Source organism: Musca autumnalis, unplaced genomic scaffold (genome assembly GCF_047663935.1).
Source record: "Musca autumnalis isolate F117 unplaced genomic scaffold, ASM4766393v1 scaffold_1, whole genome shotgun sequence".
In the NCBI taxonomy this organism is placed as follows: domain Eukaryota; kingdom Metazoa; phylum Arthropoda; class Insecta; order Diptera; family Muscidae; genus Musca; species Musca autumnalis.
In genome coordinates, this window is record NW_027411644.1 from 108,913,115 (window position 1) to 108,929,619 (window position 16,505).

General features: G+C 39.2%; 3 protein-coding genes across 3 annotated transcripts; 1 reads left to right on the top strand and 2 right to left on the bottom strand.

The window, feature by feature from the left end:
- The first annotated feature begins 1,223 nt into the window (after nt 1–1,223).
- LOC141390751 (uncharacterized) lies at nt 1,224–2,666 on the top strand. Its single transcript, XM_073963705.1, has 3 exons — nt 1,224–1,570; nt 1,625–2,150; nt 2,375–2,666. The coding sequence occupies exons 1-3, from the start codon at nt 1,300–1,302 to the stop codon at nt 2,577–2,579; spliced, it is 1,002 nt and encodes a 333-aa protein (XP_073819806.1). The 5' UTR covers nt 1,224–1,299; the 3' UTR covers nt 2,580–2,666.
- A 3,739-nt stretch (nt 2,667–6,405) lies between these two features.
- Nucleotides 6,406–8,436, bottom strand: LOC141390752 (uncharacterized). The gene is made up of 2 exons (XM_073963707.1): nt 6,862–8,436; nt 6,406–6,787 (listed from the first exon to the last, which is right to left on the bottom strand). Exons 1-2 carry the CDS (start codon nt 7,987–7,989, stop codon nt 6,779–6,781), a joined length of 1,137 nt encoding a protein of 378 aa, XP_073819808.1. The 5' UTR covers nt 7,990–8,436; the 3' UTR covers nt 6,406–6,778.
- A 3,732-nt stretch (nt 8,437–12,168) lies between these two features.
- LOC141404228 (BRCA1-associated protein) lies at nt 12,169–16,505 on the bottom strand. The gene is made up of 6 exons (XM_073987613.1): nt 16,220–16,505; nt 15,760–16,141; nt 15,524–15,694; nt 13,503–13,669; nt 12,807–13,431; nt 12,169–12,739 (listed from the first exon to the last, which is right to left on the bottom strand). Exons 1-6 carry the CDS (start codon nt 16,284–16,286, stop codon nt 12,424–12,426), a joined length of 1,728 nt encoding a protein of 575 aa, XP_073843714.1. The 5' UTR covers nt 16,287–16,505; the 3' UTR covers nt 12,169–12,423.

The following is a 16,505-nucleotide window of genomic DNA, read 5'->3' on the forward strand; positions in this document are numbered from 1 at the left end:
TTTCGGATAGAGAGCTGCATTATCCAATGCAAAACCGTTCAATACTGACATAACAGCAACTCATCTTGCTCATTTGCTAGTCCCGTCGCATCCGCTGGGAAATTTGGTCTGATTTCGGGTATTCTACCAGTAGATATTGGCGAGAGGCCGCAGCTGCGATAATGTCCTGGAAAATTATCTCAGCTACCCGAGGATCTGAGGGAATATGCTGCTCTCTGAAAGGGGAATTGGTAAATTCTCTGAAACTTTGTCAATCAGCATTTCCGTGGCGGTCAGAGGTTAAAAAGACGGGACGTCTGTTAACGGAGGCGATGATCGGAAGATGGTCCGAACAAAACAATTACGGGTTGCCAGGACGCGTCTCGTATTCCGGTGACGACGAAGGCCAGAACAGCTTCGGAAGTGCACCCATTCCCTACATCCATTACATCGTATCGACGTTGGCATAGGGTGGATGTGGGTCTGGCAAATAGAACAGATACATGGCCCGGAGTTCTCTATCCTGGCACGGATCAAAAGAGCTCTGAACAGGTATTCCGGGACAAATTGCCGCTCCCATTGTAAAAAATATACGCTCACAAAAGCATAATTATTCAGATGACGGCACATGGTCGAAAATTCATTCGAGTCAATCCATTGCATATAATCGGCCACCGTGGGATTGAATCATGATTCCGGACTACATACTTTACGGGGAAGAAAGCGAGAAGGTGGCACGGCTAGAATGCGGTCTATTTCCCGTCTTTAGCATGACTGTATGGAAATTAATAAAGAAGCACGCTCAAAACCAAGCGTTTATTGTGTGGTTTCGGCTTAATTGTATCTTGTGTTCCTAATTTTTTTAAATTTATTTTCTACAGTTTATGATTATCACCAGCTAAAGTGTAAACATAGTTTTTGCACGAATTTCCGACACAACAACTAAACCCATTTTAATTATCCTCAATGAGAAACATATTGCTATATTAGCGCTTATTAGAAACAACATGAACATTTATCAAAAAATACTTTCCCATACAGATTTCTTCAATGTTATTGGAATTTAATATGCTGTTTATATATTTTTTTTTTACTATGTAATGGAATTGACCTTTGAAACCCAGTGGTTTTACTAAATCCGGTTATACATAAACGTACTAAATGAGAGTACATCACGCCTGGTCTTTTAATCTCTGTTTATAAAAATAACTGTCATCTCTTCTATTGTCATGAGAACTTGTGATTATTGCGCCTTTTTAAATTGTTTCGGTTTATTGTTTTAGTGATTAAAAAGTAATAAATAATAGTTGAAACTAAATAATGCCTTTGACATACACCCATATTAAAGAAGATTCCACAAATGAATTCCATTCTTATAGTTTGCAATGCGATAAAAATTCAGTCTCCTGTATGCAATGTCAAGTGTCCGAATTGTTATGGCTTTGTTTGGATTGTGGTCACATTGGATGTTCACGGCGCAAAAATAAACATGCGTTGGAACATTACAAAAACACTGGTCATAAAACCTCAATGGATTTGAAAACTTTTCGTGTGTGGGATTATAAAGAGGAAACATATGTGGCTGTAAAGTGTAAGTTACTGTGATTGTTATTATTTCCGTAATAATAATAATATATTTTTTCAGCTCCTACCCATAACAGCACACATGAATGTCCACCCTGTACTTGTCCTGTTTGTGAATACTACAAAATATCGAAATTAAATAATAAGGATACAACCACATCGTGTATGTCTTGTGAAGAAAACGACAGTCTTTGGCTTTGTCTCAACTGCAAACACTTGGGATGTTCACGCCGTAAAAACAGACATGCTATTATCCACTATCAACAAACTGGTCATAGTCAAGTTATGGATTTAATTTCGTTTAGTATTTGGGATTATAGTGAGGGCAAATATGTTCATCGTGCAGCCAATTGTTCTTGCTTAAAGAACACAAATTCAACCGATATAGTGAAAGAAGATACACTGAAAGTTGAAATAAAGCAGGATCAAAGATATGATGAGCGTATTAAACGCCTGGAAAATGAATGGAAAACATTTTGCCAGCTAAAAGAAACTAATCGTCAAATGATCTCTATTGAACAGCGTCTAATTACACTTAGCGAAGAAAAGAAATTGTTGGAAAATAAACTAATGGAACATGATAGCAAGTAAGTTGTACCTAATATGTCTGTTCCAGAATTTACTAATATTTACCATTTTTTCGATATCATAAAGGAACAATTGTTATTGTAGTGAAAATTTGTTGATTTTTGCATGTTCTGGAACAGTCATAATATTCCTTTTGTTCCCATAGGTTTTAACATCGAATTCAATTTAATATTCCCTATCATCGACATATTTTATTATTTCCATTTTTATTTTTCAATTACAGATTAAATGAATTACTAAGCCAATTTAAGGATGGCAATCAAAACGATTGTTTTCCCGCTGTTGTTGCTACTTCCACAAAATCAAAAGAAATAACTATATCCTCCTTAAATATGGATCACACTCAATTGATATTTCTCTTTATGTTACTATTATTTCTGTTTAGTTTTGTTCAGTTAGTTATACAAGCTATTGTTGGCAAAAATTAATTTAATTAAATTTAGAATTCCAAAATACAGTAAATTGTTAAGCTTTACTTTCTACTCAACAATTTGTTTTATTCAAATGGCTTAGTAGTTTACCAGATTTCAATAAAAATATCACAAATTGTTATTGTCTCTATTAAGAATATATCATTAATATCTTGTTGTTGCCTATTTTATGTAACTGTAATTAGCCATTAAAAGTTAAAATTGTTGAAACACGTCCGTTCAGTTTGCCGATCACACAATGAATGTCTGCATGACGCGATTATTTATTCTTATCAACCCTTATTATCTACTGTACAATTATCGATTACTTAAATACATGGTTGTATTCAACCCAATAACTACTATCGATATGTGTTTTACTTAAACTAGGTGTGTTCATTACTTTATTCGACTACAGCTCGGCCAACCTGATAGGTGTGACCGCCCCGGTCACATGGGGGTTAAGTTAACTACGCAAGTGTATAGTGTACTTAAACTAATGGACTAAATACTTAAACTACTTAACAACTACTATGTACAATTTATTTACAACTATATACATCGGGCAGAGCAGCCCTAGGTCCCATTACCGGGGTCATCGGTCTTCCATAATCTCATATTACACGCTTCTATCACCCCATCATAAGGAATCTGGGTGATTTGACAATTTTCTATGTCGCCCACAACATATCTATCATGTGGCAACACCTTGCGCACGGTGTAAGGCCCTTTGAATTTTGGTATCAATTTTTTATTTACGCCCACTGTCGTATCTACATTTTTGATTACTACAAAATCACCTACTTTAAATGAGTTTACTTTGATACCTTTTTCCTCGGATCGCTGCTCGTTATATTTTTGCGTCCTCGCAATAGCTAATTCGGCTTTGTCTCTAATTTCTTTGATACCCCCCCCCCGGGCCTGAAAAGTTCTCCTCTAGGTATTCTGTAAGCTTGTCAACTATTTCTCCTCTTTGGTTAACTCCAAAAAGTACCCTACTCGGAGTTTCCCCGATCGATCTATTCACCGTATTATTAAATGCGAATTCAATTTTACTAAGCTGTTTCACCCAGTCGGCATGTGCTACTGGCTCACTAAGTTTAGCCAACATTCCCACCAAGGTTCTGTTCACTCGCTCAACCTGACCATTTGCTTGGGGCGAGTGGACAGCCACCTTAACGTGGTCTATGTTTTTCTCTTCCAAAAATTCTTCAAATTCCTTTGAGGTGAAACAACTTCCTCTGTCCGTAATGCATCTAACTGGCCTACTATAGTAATCGAAATATTTTAATAATGCTGCCTTGACCTCTTTGGTGCTCGTCGTCAATACTGGGTAAAGTCTAACAAATTTCGTGAAAGCATCTATAACAACCAGAATGTGCTTTCTTTTTGATTGAAGGGATGGTAAGGGGCCCAAATGATCCAAATGAACCGTGTGGAACGGTTTAGGTTCCTTCGGGATACTGTGTAGCGCCCTTGCGTTAGGCCTATGGGGAGCGGAATACATGATACACTTGATACAAGTCTTCTTATATTTTTCTATCTTTTGCTTCATTTCTGGAAACCAATAATGCTCTTTCATTTTCAAATAACACTTGTCTACTCCAAGGTGTCCTAACTTCTCATGCATGGTTCTAATAATCTCCGTTTCCATGTCCTTCGGGACGAAAAATCGCAAATCTTCATTAATTTTCCTATAAACCACCCCATTTACCATATCATATCCATTTACCGGTCCTTGTTCTAGTTTCACCTTCAATTCACTGACTTCTGCATCCCTAGCCTGCGCTGCGCATAGCTGAAAATCAATATCCTCTACTTCTATAGTTGCTACCACCTCGTCCCTATTACCCTGTTCTATTCTTGACAATGCATCCACATGGGCCATTTTCTCGCCCGCTCTATGGACGATGGTATAACTATAGTTCTCCAATTCTAATGCCCAGCGCGCTATTCGGCTATTTATATTCCTCTTTGCTAATGTTAACGCGAGCGAATTACAATCTGTCACTATCTTGAATTGTATTCCTTCAAGGTATGCTCTAAATCTTCGTAATGAATATATAATTGCCAACGTTTCTAACTCGAAGCTGTGGTATCTTGTTTCCGCATCTATCGTTCTCTTCGAAAAATAAGCTACCGGATGAAATACACCGTCATCCTGTTTCTGCATCAGGATAGACCCAAACCCTATTGCACTCGCATCACAGTGCAGTTCCGTTTCCCTACTTGGGTTATAAATCGCTAAAATAGGGCTTGAAGTCAAATGACGCTTCAAAATTTCGAAGGCCTCCCTGCACTCGTCGGTAATCTCATATTTTGCCCCATTTTTAGTTAATGCATACAAGGGCTTTGCTATTAATGCGAAGCCTTTAACGAACTTTCTGAAATATGAACATAACCCTAAATATGCTTGCATTTCTTTTACATTCTTAGGCATCGGGTACTCCTCGATTGCCTTAACATGCCCGTCTGAAGGTGCAATACCTTTTCTCGAAACCTTATAGCCCAAATATTCAATCTCGGTATATGCAAACTTACACTTCTCTATCTTGAGTTTCAGTCCGTACGTGGCTAGTCGGTCCAGTACCCTTTTCATCAATTGGATATGCTCTCCTAATGTCCTTGATGCTATCACAATGTCATCCATATAGATTACCATTTCGTTCTTTTCCAAAAAGTCGTGAAAAATTCCCGCAATGAACCGTTGAAATACCGCTGGTCCATTTTTCAACCCAAATGGTAACCTCAAGAACTCGTACTGACCGTTTGGCACTACAAATGACGTATACTTGACCGAGTCCTCTTCTAGTCTCACATGATAAAAACCGGATTTCAAATCCATTATCGTGAACCACGATTTTCCCTCAAGGTATTCTAAACAATCCTCAATTAGGGGTAAAGGGTAATTGTCCCTTACGATCATCTTGTTAAGTGCTCTATAATCCACGCACATCCTAATCTCCCCACTTTTCTTCTTGGTCAACACTATTGGTGATGCATAAGGAGAGTTACTAGGCCTTATGATCCCTTTCTCTAACAGGTCCGCAATAATTTTGCTAACCTCCTGTTTCTCTGCAAAGGACAGTCTTCTAGGCGAACAGTAGGTTGCATTCCCTGAGTTCACCAAAATTGACGCTTTAAAGTCCGAAGTCTTCGGTTCATTTTTCATCTTCTCAAAATAATTCCTCTTAATTAACTTGCCAAGCTCCTTTCTTTCATATTCATTTAAATCTGGGTTAATGTCCCACCTTTCCTCAGTGTCTTCGGTGTTTGCACTACATTCATCCCCCTCTTGTATTTCTTTAACAACATACACTCCTGGTAGGGGATTATTTTCTCCCACTAGTACCTCAGATACATTAATTTCCTCACAATGATGAAATTTTCCACAATCCACCTCCCTTTCGGGATCATTATGTTTGTACTCTATTTCTTCTATAGGTTTGAGTTTCATATGCTGTATTTTATTATCATTCACTTTATTTATGAGTTTTAACTCCGCACCCTGTTCCTTTTCGTTATTATTTATTTCCTTTAAACGTTTTATTTCCGTACCCTGAACTTTCCCATTGTTCATTTCCTTTACCAGTTTTATTCCCGTACCCTGTACTCCTTTAAGTCCCAATTTACATTGGGCGAGTTTACTTGCGGCAATTGTCATTTTGTAGGAGAGAGAGGTGAGGCATATGGTAACCCTTTGCCTCTCAGCACCCTCTCTCACCCACAAACTGACAATTGCCGCAAGTAAACTCGCCTAATGTAAATTGGGACTAACCATACTCACTGCCTTTACAGGGTTAGGCTTTTCTCCTTTATTGGGATTAGAAAGAACACCACACAGTTTATGATTCAATTCATTTTTTATTAGCGGCCTTTGTTTCTTTTCATCATTTGGGTCCGCTTTTAAAATCATTTTAACAAAAGTATTCCCGGTATTTTTACATGATTCACTGGGATCCGGGTCCCCTTTTCTTACACATAAACTAATTGCAAATAACTTCAAAAAATCTCTTCCGAGCACCAAAGTACACGGAGCCTTATCTACTAAAATTTTTAAATCAATCATTTTTGTTTTTCCTCCAAATTCAAGGGCTGCCTTTATTTGGCCACACACTTGTAGTCTCCCTCCATTCAGGTCCCTAAAGCGAGAGGGCTTCTCCTTTTTCATTCTATATTTTGGGCATAGAGACCTAACCAGCGCCTGGTTGATGAAGCTACATGGGCTACCCGTGTCAAGTAGGGAAGAAATGAGATAAAAATTAGACCCGGAATCTCTGGGACCTAAAGCTACTCTTACCTTAATATTCCAGTCGACCTCCTGCTCCTGCACCGCTCCCACAGCTCTGAGTGGACAATGTATTTTTAAGTGGCCCGACCGACCACACTTAAAACAGGCCCCCTTGGGCCGTTGCTCCTTTTTACAACTGGACTGATAATGTCCGAACCCCTGGCAATTGTAGCATCTGGTTCCAGCCGGGGCTGGACTGATCATGTTGCTTCTTGCCAGCCGCTGGGCCTTCTCGGCTACCATCTTCTCGTACCGTGGTATTAATCTCTTAAAGGCACCCACCGTTGCTGCGTGTAGGAAGACTAGGGATGCCGCCGACTTGTCGCACATTCCCTCTACGATATACTCGACTAATTCTGCTTCCGTGATGGGGGCCCCATCTGCCAATTGCTGCATTTCCAATGCATATCGATGTAGGCTCTCCTTGCCTCTCTGCCACTTGCGGTTGTCCAACCGCCGTAGTATTTCTTTAGTTCCAAGTGGCTTCTGGAACTCATCGCATAACTCCTTCTTTAATGCCAACCAGCTTTCCGCCTTTGCTCCGCGCACGAACAAGCCTGCACTACCAGCCAACATTCGACGTGCATACAAAAATTTCTCTGCCTCCGTGCAGTTCAAAACGTTCGTTATTTTTTCATACTCTGCTACCCACTTAGTAACAGCATACCCGTCGTCACCAGTAAATTTTGGCAACGCTGCTTCTATGTCCGCAAACGTAACCACACTTTCCTTCTTCTCTTCCTCTTCATTCTGCAACTTCATTTCTTTTAATTGCGCCTTTAACTTCTCTATTCTATCAACGGCTTCGTCGTTTGTCTGTGCATGCATGTTTGTGGCTACGTGCGTTTGTGACGTAGTTGTTGTTTCTGCTTGTTGCGATGGTATGCTGGCTGGTTGCTGTACGTGTGTGTGTGTATGTAACGGCTGGCTTGCTGGCTGATGAAATTCTTGTTGTACGTGCCTGTCGTCGCTTGCTTGATTTTTTGATGACTCACCATCTGGCCGGAGTGCTGGTGGCGTTGATGAATTAATTTCACGGATCTCTTCCAGCAGATCCCGTAGTTGTTGGACAGTCGGCGTTTCTGGGCAATTAATGCCCATTTGCTCCAGATGAGCTTTTAACTTTTCATTCACCATTTTCCTTTTATAGTTTTGTCTTTTACTTTTTTAAACACTTTTAGGTTTAGTTTATTTTCTGATTTCCTCAGTTTTTGTTTAGATTTATTTTTTTTTTTTTAATAGCCTCAGTTCCTCAGTTTTTTGTATTTTATTTAATTAATTTTCATTAACTTTTGTTAAAATCGCACTTTCATTGGTTGGCTTGTCTGATTTCACAATTTCACAATTGGTGGTTGAGCGTCGTTCTTTTATACACCTGAAGTTGTTGAAACACGTCCGTTCAGTTTGCCGATCACACAATGAATGTCTGCATGACGCGATTATTTATTCTTATCAACCCTTATTATCTACTGTACAATTATCGATTACTTAAATACATGGTTGTATTCAACCCAATAACTACTATCGATATGTGTTTTACTTAAACTAGGTGTGTTCATTACTTTATTCGACTACAAAATATAGTAAATCATATTTAAGTACAAAATACGTAATTATCAAAATGTCATTAAACATATTTTTTTAGAAACATTGTGGCGTTTTTATTGGGATAGCGTTTGCAATTTTGTCTGGCTTAATCCCATTGTTGTTGTTTTAATATTTTAAAACAACTGGTTTATTAGTGGAAAAGATTTGTTGTGGAAGATTTGTTGTGATTAGTGGAAAAGGTTTGAATTGTTTTCGCAGACACTTTCGTCGGAGTTGTGTGAGGTTGCCAAGGAAAAACTTCTCATTGAACTTTTTTCTTTGCTTACCTTTATACTTCGAGCTGACGATTGATGTTTGGGTATAACAAGTTTTTTGTTGAAGAAGTTATTGAACAAGTAAAAAAGTATCAGTCGGCTTTGCCGACAGAGATATACCCTCAGCCTGTGTATATTGAAACAATTTTTTTTCCAAAATACGTATGTATATAGGGGGTCTTAAAAATGTTGGGCGTTTAAACAGACAAAAATGTTGATTAGGATTAAAGATCAAATGTTTTGCGGAGGAGATACTAAAAGGAAAGGATCTACATTGACCATTATGAAAGTGGATCTCCAGCCACTACATATGGTGCCATAGGGGGTTTTTACACCCTTCGGCTGGTGTCTCAAGAAGTATGGACTTGCCCTTGAAAAAACGTTTACCATCGTAATTGAGGCAGCGAATGCAAGTTGCTTCAACAAAAATCAAAGTGATTCGAGAGCAGGTCTTAAAATGAACTTATCCGAAATTTTGTGTGGGAGGTACCGGATGGAGTGGACAAATATAGTCTATATTTAAACCTGATCTATATCTAGTAGATATATTAGGATGTGTAAAGTATAGACCAATTCGGCCACTCCCTTCAGTAGTTACCATACGAACAATTTTTCCGAAAATGTTTGAACTTTTGTGGAGAAGGAGTGGACCGATATGGCTTATCTTCAAACTTAAACTATGTTTGGACAAAATATTACTAAGGCCATATTTTGGACCGAATCGGCAGATCCGTTCGGGAGTTCTCTTGCGCTCCAACCACCTCACACGGTGTCATAGGGGTTTTTGTAACTTTCATGCTATTTTCTCAGGAAGTATGGACTTGCCCCTAATAAAACTTGTACCGTCGTATGGAGGGCAGTGAATACAAGTTGCTAAAAATCAAAGCGATTCGAGAGATGGCCCTAAACTGAACTTTTCCGAAATTTTGTGTGGGAGGTACCCGAAGGAGTGGACCTATTAAGACCATATTAAAACCTCATATTCCTCTGGTAGAAAGTTTACGCTATACAAAGTATGGACCAAATCGGTCACTCCCTTCAACAGTTATCGTGCGCACAAACTTTCCGAACATTTTCGAACTTTTGTGGGGGAGGTACCGGAAGGAGTGGACCGATGTAGCTCATCTTCGAACTTAAACTAAGTTTGGGCAAAATATTACGAAAATTTGAACCGAATCGGTTCATTCGTTCGAGAGTTATCGTGCGCTCCAGCCAGCAGGACAGACAGACAGACGGACGGACATGGCTAGATCGACTCCAAATTGTCTGAAACACATTTCGTCCAAACATACTTGGGGTCTAAAACCATTATTTCGATGAGGCACATTTTCATCGTATCAAAGTGTATATACCCTTCTTATCCTAAAGGCTGAGGGTATAAAAATAACTTCGGTGGAGAATATCCACAAACAAAAAAACAAGGGAACTATAGTATTCCCTGCCTTACCCCTTGGCGAACAATGCCAAATCTTTTCCACTAATAAACAAGTTGTTTTAAAATATTAAAACAACAACAATGGGATTAAGCCAGACTATTTTGAAAAAAAAACATATTTTTTTTAACAAATTGTCGCTTAATAATGACCATTATTATTATTCCTGTAGAGAATTCCAAAATGTTTGAGGAATGATCTCCCTAGATCAGCATTCAAAATTCATATGTATATCGTTTAACTGCCTCTGCATCAGTGTAAATGCTCTTCATGTCTGCCTTATAGGCTCGTTGATCTAGATGTTCACGTTTGTACCTTTGAAGTAGCCTTCCGAGGCAGGACGCTATTGTAGATGGCACTCCGACCAAAATTTTGTCGAAAAGGCTCACACCATCTCAAGCAGCTCTGAGACTCGGTTGGCAAAGGGGAAGACGAGAGGCTATCGCAGATCTATAAATTACCTCAGCAAGTTTATAAGCAGGAAACCTTCGTCCATTTCAATGAAGGAAATCAAATTAATCTCAGTGTGGTTAGCAAGTTTAAAAGTAAAAATACTCATTTACTCAAGTGAAATCCTAAATTTAATTTTATTTGGAAGCTATGGTTGATTGACTCAGCGCCAAGCGAACTCCCTCTTCAACTCCCTTTTCAAAGGGAGGTCCTGCCCAAAACAGATTACCCCTCAAAGTCGAGAGAGCTGTACACAAAAGAGGTGAAGCAACCCCAGAGCGTTGGGAAGTCGGACCCGGAATCGGTCTATGTTCCTGGACCACAACCAACCCTTTTTATAGAAGAATACGGCAATGAGGTTTAGTTCAATGGAAGAACCCCAAGGCCAAGAGACTTTCCCCGAGCAGGGACTCCAAACCATCTACATCCTCTGCCGGCTATCAAAAGAAGAGCTAAGCTATGGCAACCCCTAACTTGAGCCAAAAGGTGTCATCCGGATCTTCTCTCACGGGTAGCGGCGCTGGACAGAGGACAGGCAGACCAATGGTACCAAATGAACTTCGAGTAGCAATCATCAATAGATCTGATCCTGATGGCAAGCGATAGTCGATGGCTGCAAATTGTTGTTGTAACAGCATGAAACCTACGTAGAAGCATAGGTTTGGTGCTAGGTTGCCAGCCGCTGGCCGAAGCACTTTGGTTTCGAGTCAATACGGTACGAAAGAACCCGCTGCCGTGGGATTGCTACCGTGCTGCTGTTGATTGATGCTGAACTTCTACTTGCTCTCACGAAGTATGAAATTGATATCGCCTTAGTCCAGCAAACCTCGCGCCTTTACGCTACCGTAAATGGAACATTCGCTTAAGTTTTGTTAGCACATTCGCCACATCCAATGGAGTCAACGTTAGAACTTGTATAGTCGCCAAAAAGAATCTGAAATAATTGTATCACTCTAAGTTCAACGGAGGAGATATCACGGCAGTAAAGATGGAAGGTAGCCTAAACAAGGACACCATATTCGTATCTTGGAGAGTCAGGACATTCGAATGGCTACATGCCATTCGCCAGACCAAAATGTTGAGAGGCCCGTTAGGGAGATGGGAGCTCATGCCTCATAATCCTACCATTTCAACTGGGGTAGCAGTGACATAAATGCCAGGGGACGAGTCCTTATTCGAGTTTATTTTGAGATATAACAGGGAAGATGTTATTGATAAGTTAACAACTTTTTCTCGGAAAATGTTTTGTATGATCCATGCTGCAAGAAAAAAAATTCGCCTTCTATAAAATCCTCATTAACTAAGGCGATTCCCTCATGTACCTGTGTCAAATGCAACAGTTTAATGTTTCACTTTTTACAATTTTGAAATGTTCACACCCTGTTTTTTCATTTCTTCGTTGTATTTGGTTTCTGTGGATAAAGGCCTGTGGTTTCGTATTAGGGTACGATGGGCTCTTCCGCGCCTAAAAATAATTTAGAACTATGAATTGTGTAGTTTTTTCCGTATTATGGTTTCGTATTATGGAAACATTGCTCCTAAAAATAATTTAAAACTGTAATATATGTATGTTTTTTTTTTTAATTCAAACTCATTTTAATTAATAAATATAAACATATAAAAAAGCTACAATACATTGTTGTGTGTAAGTAAGAGAAGAGAGGTCGTCTCTATGTTTAGATGTAGTGATTTTGCATGCTACTTTGATTTGATAGGCAACAACACATGAACCATTTAATAAAACCACCAATGACAAGACGCGCAAAGGGCCGCACACCAATACCAATGAAATTGTTTAATACCAATAAAATTGCATTATTATCACTTTAATGCTTCTTTTTACGACGTTGCTTTTGTGATGAACTACTACTGCTTGTTGAAGGAGCCTCTGGCAATACTACTGTACCACCGGCTATTTCTTCCTTCAATTCAGATTCGGCAATTTGACTTTGGGCCGTCATATAGAACATAATATCACGCAATTGTTCCTTAATGGAATTCAGTTCGGTTTCTTTTGATTCCTTGTACTCCTTGTATTCCTTTTCCAATTGTTTGTATTTGGTGTGCCATGAAGATTGATTATTCTGTAAGGCACGAGAAATTTCTTGTTCTTCGACCAATTGTTTTTGGACTTCTTTGAGTCTGTAAGAATGGATATACGTCCCTTTTTGTAATAGTTGTTAAAAACTTTTCAAATTTCTTGACTTACTTGGTATTATTTTGTTGCAATTTCCTCTCGAGTGCCTGTTTTTCTTTGGTTAGTGTTTGTATACGTTGATCCATATCGGTAATTTTGCCATGGGCACCATCAAGCGTTGTGCGAAAATCACGCCATTCTTTCTCCAAATGTTCCATACGCTCCTCATAATACTTACGCTGTGTATCCAGTTGCGAGGTAAGTAGATATGTAAATTCCAATTGTATGGAATCGATTTTTTCTTCGCCCTCATCATTTGGTGCTTGGGTGGCAACCAATTTACCATCAGTTTTATTTTGAAAAAGCCGATGTACAAAATTATCCCCTGCATAATCCCATACCGACGAGGTACCCAATTGCATGGCAAAGGTGTGATTGGTGGCACGATAGTGTGCCGCTGCATGGCCACCCTGATAACGACCACATCCAACATGACCACATATTAGACAAATCCACAAGGAATCGGTACCTTCGCATTCCATGCAAACGGAATTTTCCATAAGTTCAGGAGTTTGTACATGGCGACAAACGGGACAGGTGGAATCACCCCATTTGATAAGACAATTGGCGTGAAAAGCATGATTACAAAGTATGGTAAGTACACCATCAACGCTCTCATCCATTCGCTCGAGACAAACTGGAAATAGGAAGACAGAATAATGAATAAATTGATATTTGAAGGGGTTGGAGAAACTGTGATTAACATACCAGGGCATGTGGGTAACTCTGTGTGACCCAATGGTGGCAAACCATCCTCGCCTTTTTCTACTTCTGATACCCACACAGCATGACACAACGAATCCGGCTCCAGTGAGTTATACGCAGCCCCGTTGTAGGTTTGATAAAATTCCAGTGCAGATGAATTTGAACGAAATCTAAAAAACAGATGGAATAAGGAAATAACGAATTAAATATTACATGATTAACAAGATAACTCTTGTTGGACATTAGCCAACTACTGGAGTTCACGCTTCTGCTTGCGAAGCCTATCCAACATCTCTGCGCCATCACATTCCGGAGGTTACACTCATATTTCAGCTGTCACCCTGCTAAACGAACGACATGGCTGCCAGTTCACAGCTTTCTAAAAGTTCGTTCGTGCTGTTTATCGTCTGGAGGAGGAAATTCCGAGGATTTCTTCTCATGGCATTTCACAACATGAATGCCTTTGAAAATTGCTGACCTACCAAAGCCCATTTCACTATCATCATCTAATGAATGAACATACGTTTATATGGCTGCAGTGACGTGATCTGATGGCAATGGGCACCCTGTTTAGTGATAGTAAAAACCTCTCCTAAGTATTTTTCAGACATGAAAAACTCCTCAACTCGCCGATAAAAGAGTTGGCCTCTTTGAGGAGGAACCATTGAGAAACCATGTTTTATCATTGTGCAGTTGGCAAGATTTGTCTCTGTGACTGTATTTCTTGGTCATCACTGTTTGAATGCTATTTTCTATCTTGTGACGGATCAAGTTCTAATAAGAAACCGTGGAACCCGTATGGACATCAACACATTTACATTCGAATATGGACCCTCGAAGCTCCGTATTCTTTTTTGGTGGAAACGATCTACGTTCGACTTCAAGTTGTCAGCTTGCTCAGAGGTTGATTGTCTTTAAGTTGTGATTGTAGCTGTATAGGTTTGATGCTGAGTTGCCAGCCTTGATACACTGCGGCCCTGTAGTGACCTATTTACCAGTTCTCCTTCGACAGTCATGGCAACCACCACATTCTTTGTGCTACATCCGAAATAGTTAATGTTATCCGTTCAATCGGTACTTTGGGAGGGCTCTGCAAATTTCTTTACCAACTTAAGTTTAAACAGAATTTTCGAATTTCAGCTTCGAAATCTGTTACAAACTTTCCTTTCGAAAAGGTTGTTGTTTTTCGTTTCTTTTACCTTATAACTTTTCTTGGTTAGGATCTGTGGTTCTATTTCGACTTATCCCAAAAAAATGTTTACAACTTTCCTATGCCCGCGGGAATACGAAACACACGTACACTATAAACACATTCGTTAGGTTGGTGGATTGTTTCCGTTTCCACTCACACTAGCGCAAGTTATAATCTGCAAATGTGTGTTTTTGGCGTAGAGATGCTGCAAACTTGCTAATCTGGATGGTCTTAACTACATTTCAACTCCAAATATTGGAATCAATTCCGTTTAGACCCTTCAAATAATCGGATAATGCCGGCAAATACCATTCATTCATCGAGATGGGTCCGGGCGGGTTTGATGAGCCAGAAATGGAGTAACTTAAGACCACCTGAATGATGGTGAAAGTCTTCGTTCGCAATAATTACGGGAACAAATTGAACACTCTACCAGCTGACGGAAAAAATTTTAAAATTTTTTTAAGTTGTAAGTTTTTCCTAAGTAGCCGGCCTTCGGCAGGGGATTTATGACTTTCTCCTATGGACAGGAGCCAATTTAGGGCACGAAAGCAACATTTTTTTTTAATTTAAAATTTTTTCTTACTTTAACAAGGGAATTTTCGGAACTTAAGAGGCCCATATCTCGGGAAGTATGGACTTCCCCCGGAAAAGTTTATATATTTGTGATCAGGACAACAAGATCTACCTGTGGTAATTTTTCCAGATTTTTCCGCCAGGTGGGAGAGTATTCTATTTATGCCTAATTACGAATTCCAGGACATTCTCGCATTATTTGTCAACTTCTGCATTGTTAAAACTACTTAGTTTTTTTCTACCAACTCCTACTTACTCCAATAGCACCATAAATTGATTAGGACAACCATCGCGAACAATGCGAATATGTTGGATTTCGGTGTGACATGGAGCAACAAAGCTCAACAGATCATGACAGCTTAAACTGGCCGGCACAGCCAGAAGACATAACTTATTTGAGGGGGCATCCTTGATTTCTTTGCGTTCACTACAAATAGAAAAGAAGCTATCTTAGTAGTCTTCTTCATATGCAAATACTGCACACACACATACTTCTTCTTGTACAAATGTATTATACCATTTGTAATTTCGACACTGGGATTACCGGAAAAGAAACCAATTTCTTTGGGTAATTCCGATGCACACTGGCCCTCTTCCAGTGGTGTGGTTTCACGTGATGAACTGGAGGTGGGCATTTCACGTTGACGTTTTTCGCTCAATACTGCCGAAGATTTCTTTTGATCCTTAACTGAACTCATATCGTCTTCGGTACTGCCGTTGTTGTCGTCACCGGCAACAATTTCCGACCACAATTTATTCGTATAGGTTTCAATGATGATTTGCGACGATTTTCTTAGGCCACGATCTCGTTCGCGTTCCTTAAGGACACGCGGATTATGGGGATGTTCTGATGAAACAGCTCCAGCTGTGTCCTCTGCAAAATGAACAAATATAATCAGTTATTTGTTTTGTTGGCCAGGTAATTTATTTTTTTCTTTGTTGCTTTACATACCTGAATCGTCGGATGATGGTGAATCGATTTCGATTTTAATAACACAAAGTGAAATATTTTGGAGCATTACACACAACTATTATTATCATTAGATTTGTAATTTATTTAAATTTTTGCACGAAACATTTCATTAACTTTGGAAATTTATTTTTTTCTTTCTAGATTGTTGTTGAGTCTCTATTGTTTCTTTGTGTTGTTGTAATGATTACTTGAGTCTTCTTCTTTTCGTTCGAGCGAACATTCAATGCGAGTTGTTAAACTGAAAGAGTTTGCAAAAAATTAGCAC

Coding starts and splice junctions, on each gene's coding strand:
- LOC141390751 (XM_073963705.1), top strand. CDS start 1,300: ATGCCTTTGACATACACCCATATTAAAGAAGATTCCACAAATGAATTC. Junction 1,571..1,624: donor AACATATGTGGCTGTAAAGT/GTAAGTTACTGT, acceptor ATATTTTTTCAG/CTCCTACCCATAACAGCACA. Junction 2,151..2,374: donor CTAATGGAACATGATAGCAA/GTAAGTTGTACC, acceptor TTTCAATTACAG/ATTAAATGAATTACTAAGCC.
- LOC141390752 (XM_073963707.1), bottom strand. CDS start 7,989: ATGGTGAATGAAAAGTTAAAAGCTCATCTGGAGCAAATGGGCATTAAT.
- LOC141404228 (XM_073987613.1), bottom strand. CDS start 16,286: ATGCTCCAAAATATTTCACTTTGTGTTATTAAAATCGAAATCGATTCA. Junction 15,695..15,759: donor ATACATTTGTACAAGAAGAA/GTATGTGTGTGT, acceptor TTCTATTTGTAG/TGAACGCAAAGAAATCAAGG. Junction 13,432..13,502: donor AGAGTTACCCACATGCCCTG/GTATGTTAATCA, acceptor TCCTATTTCCAG/TTTGTCTCGAGCGAATGGAT.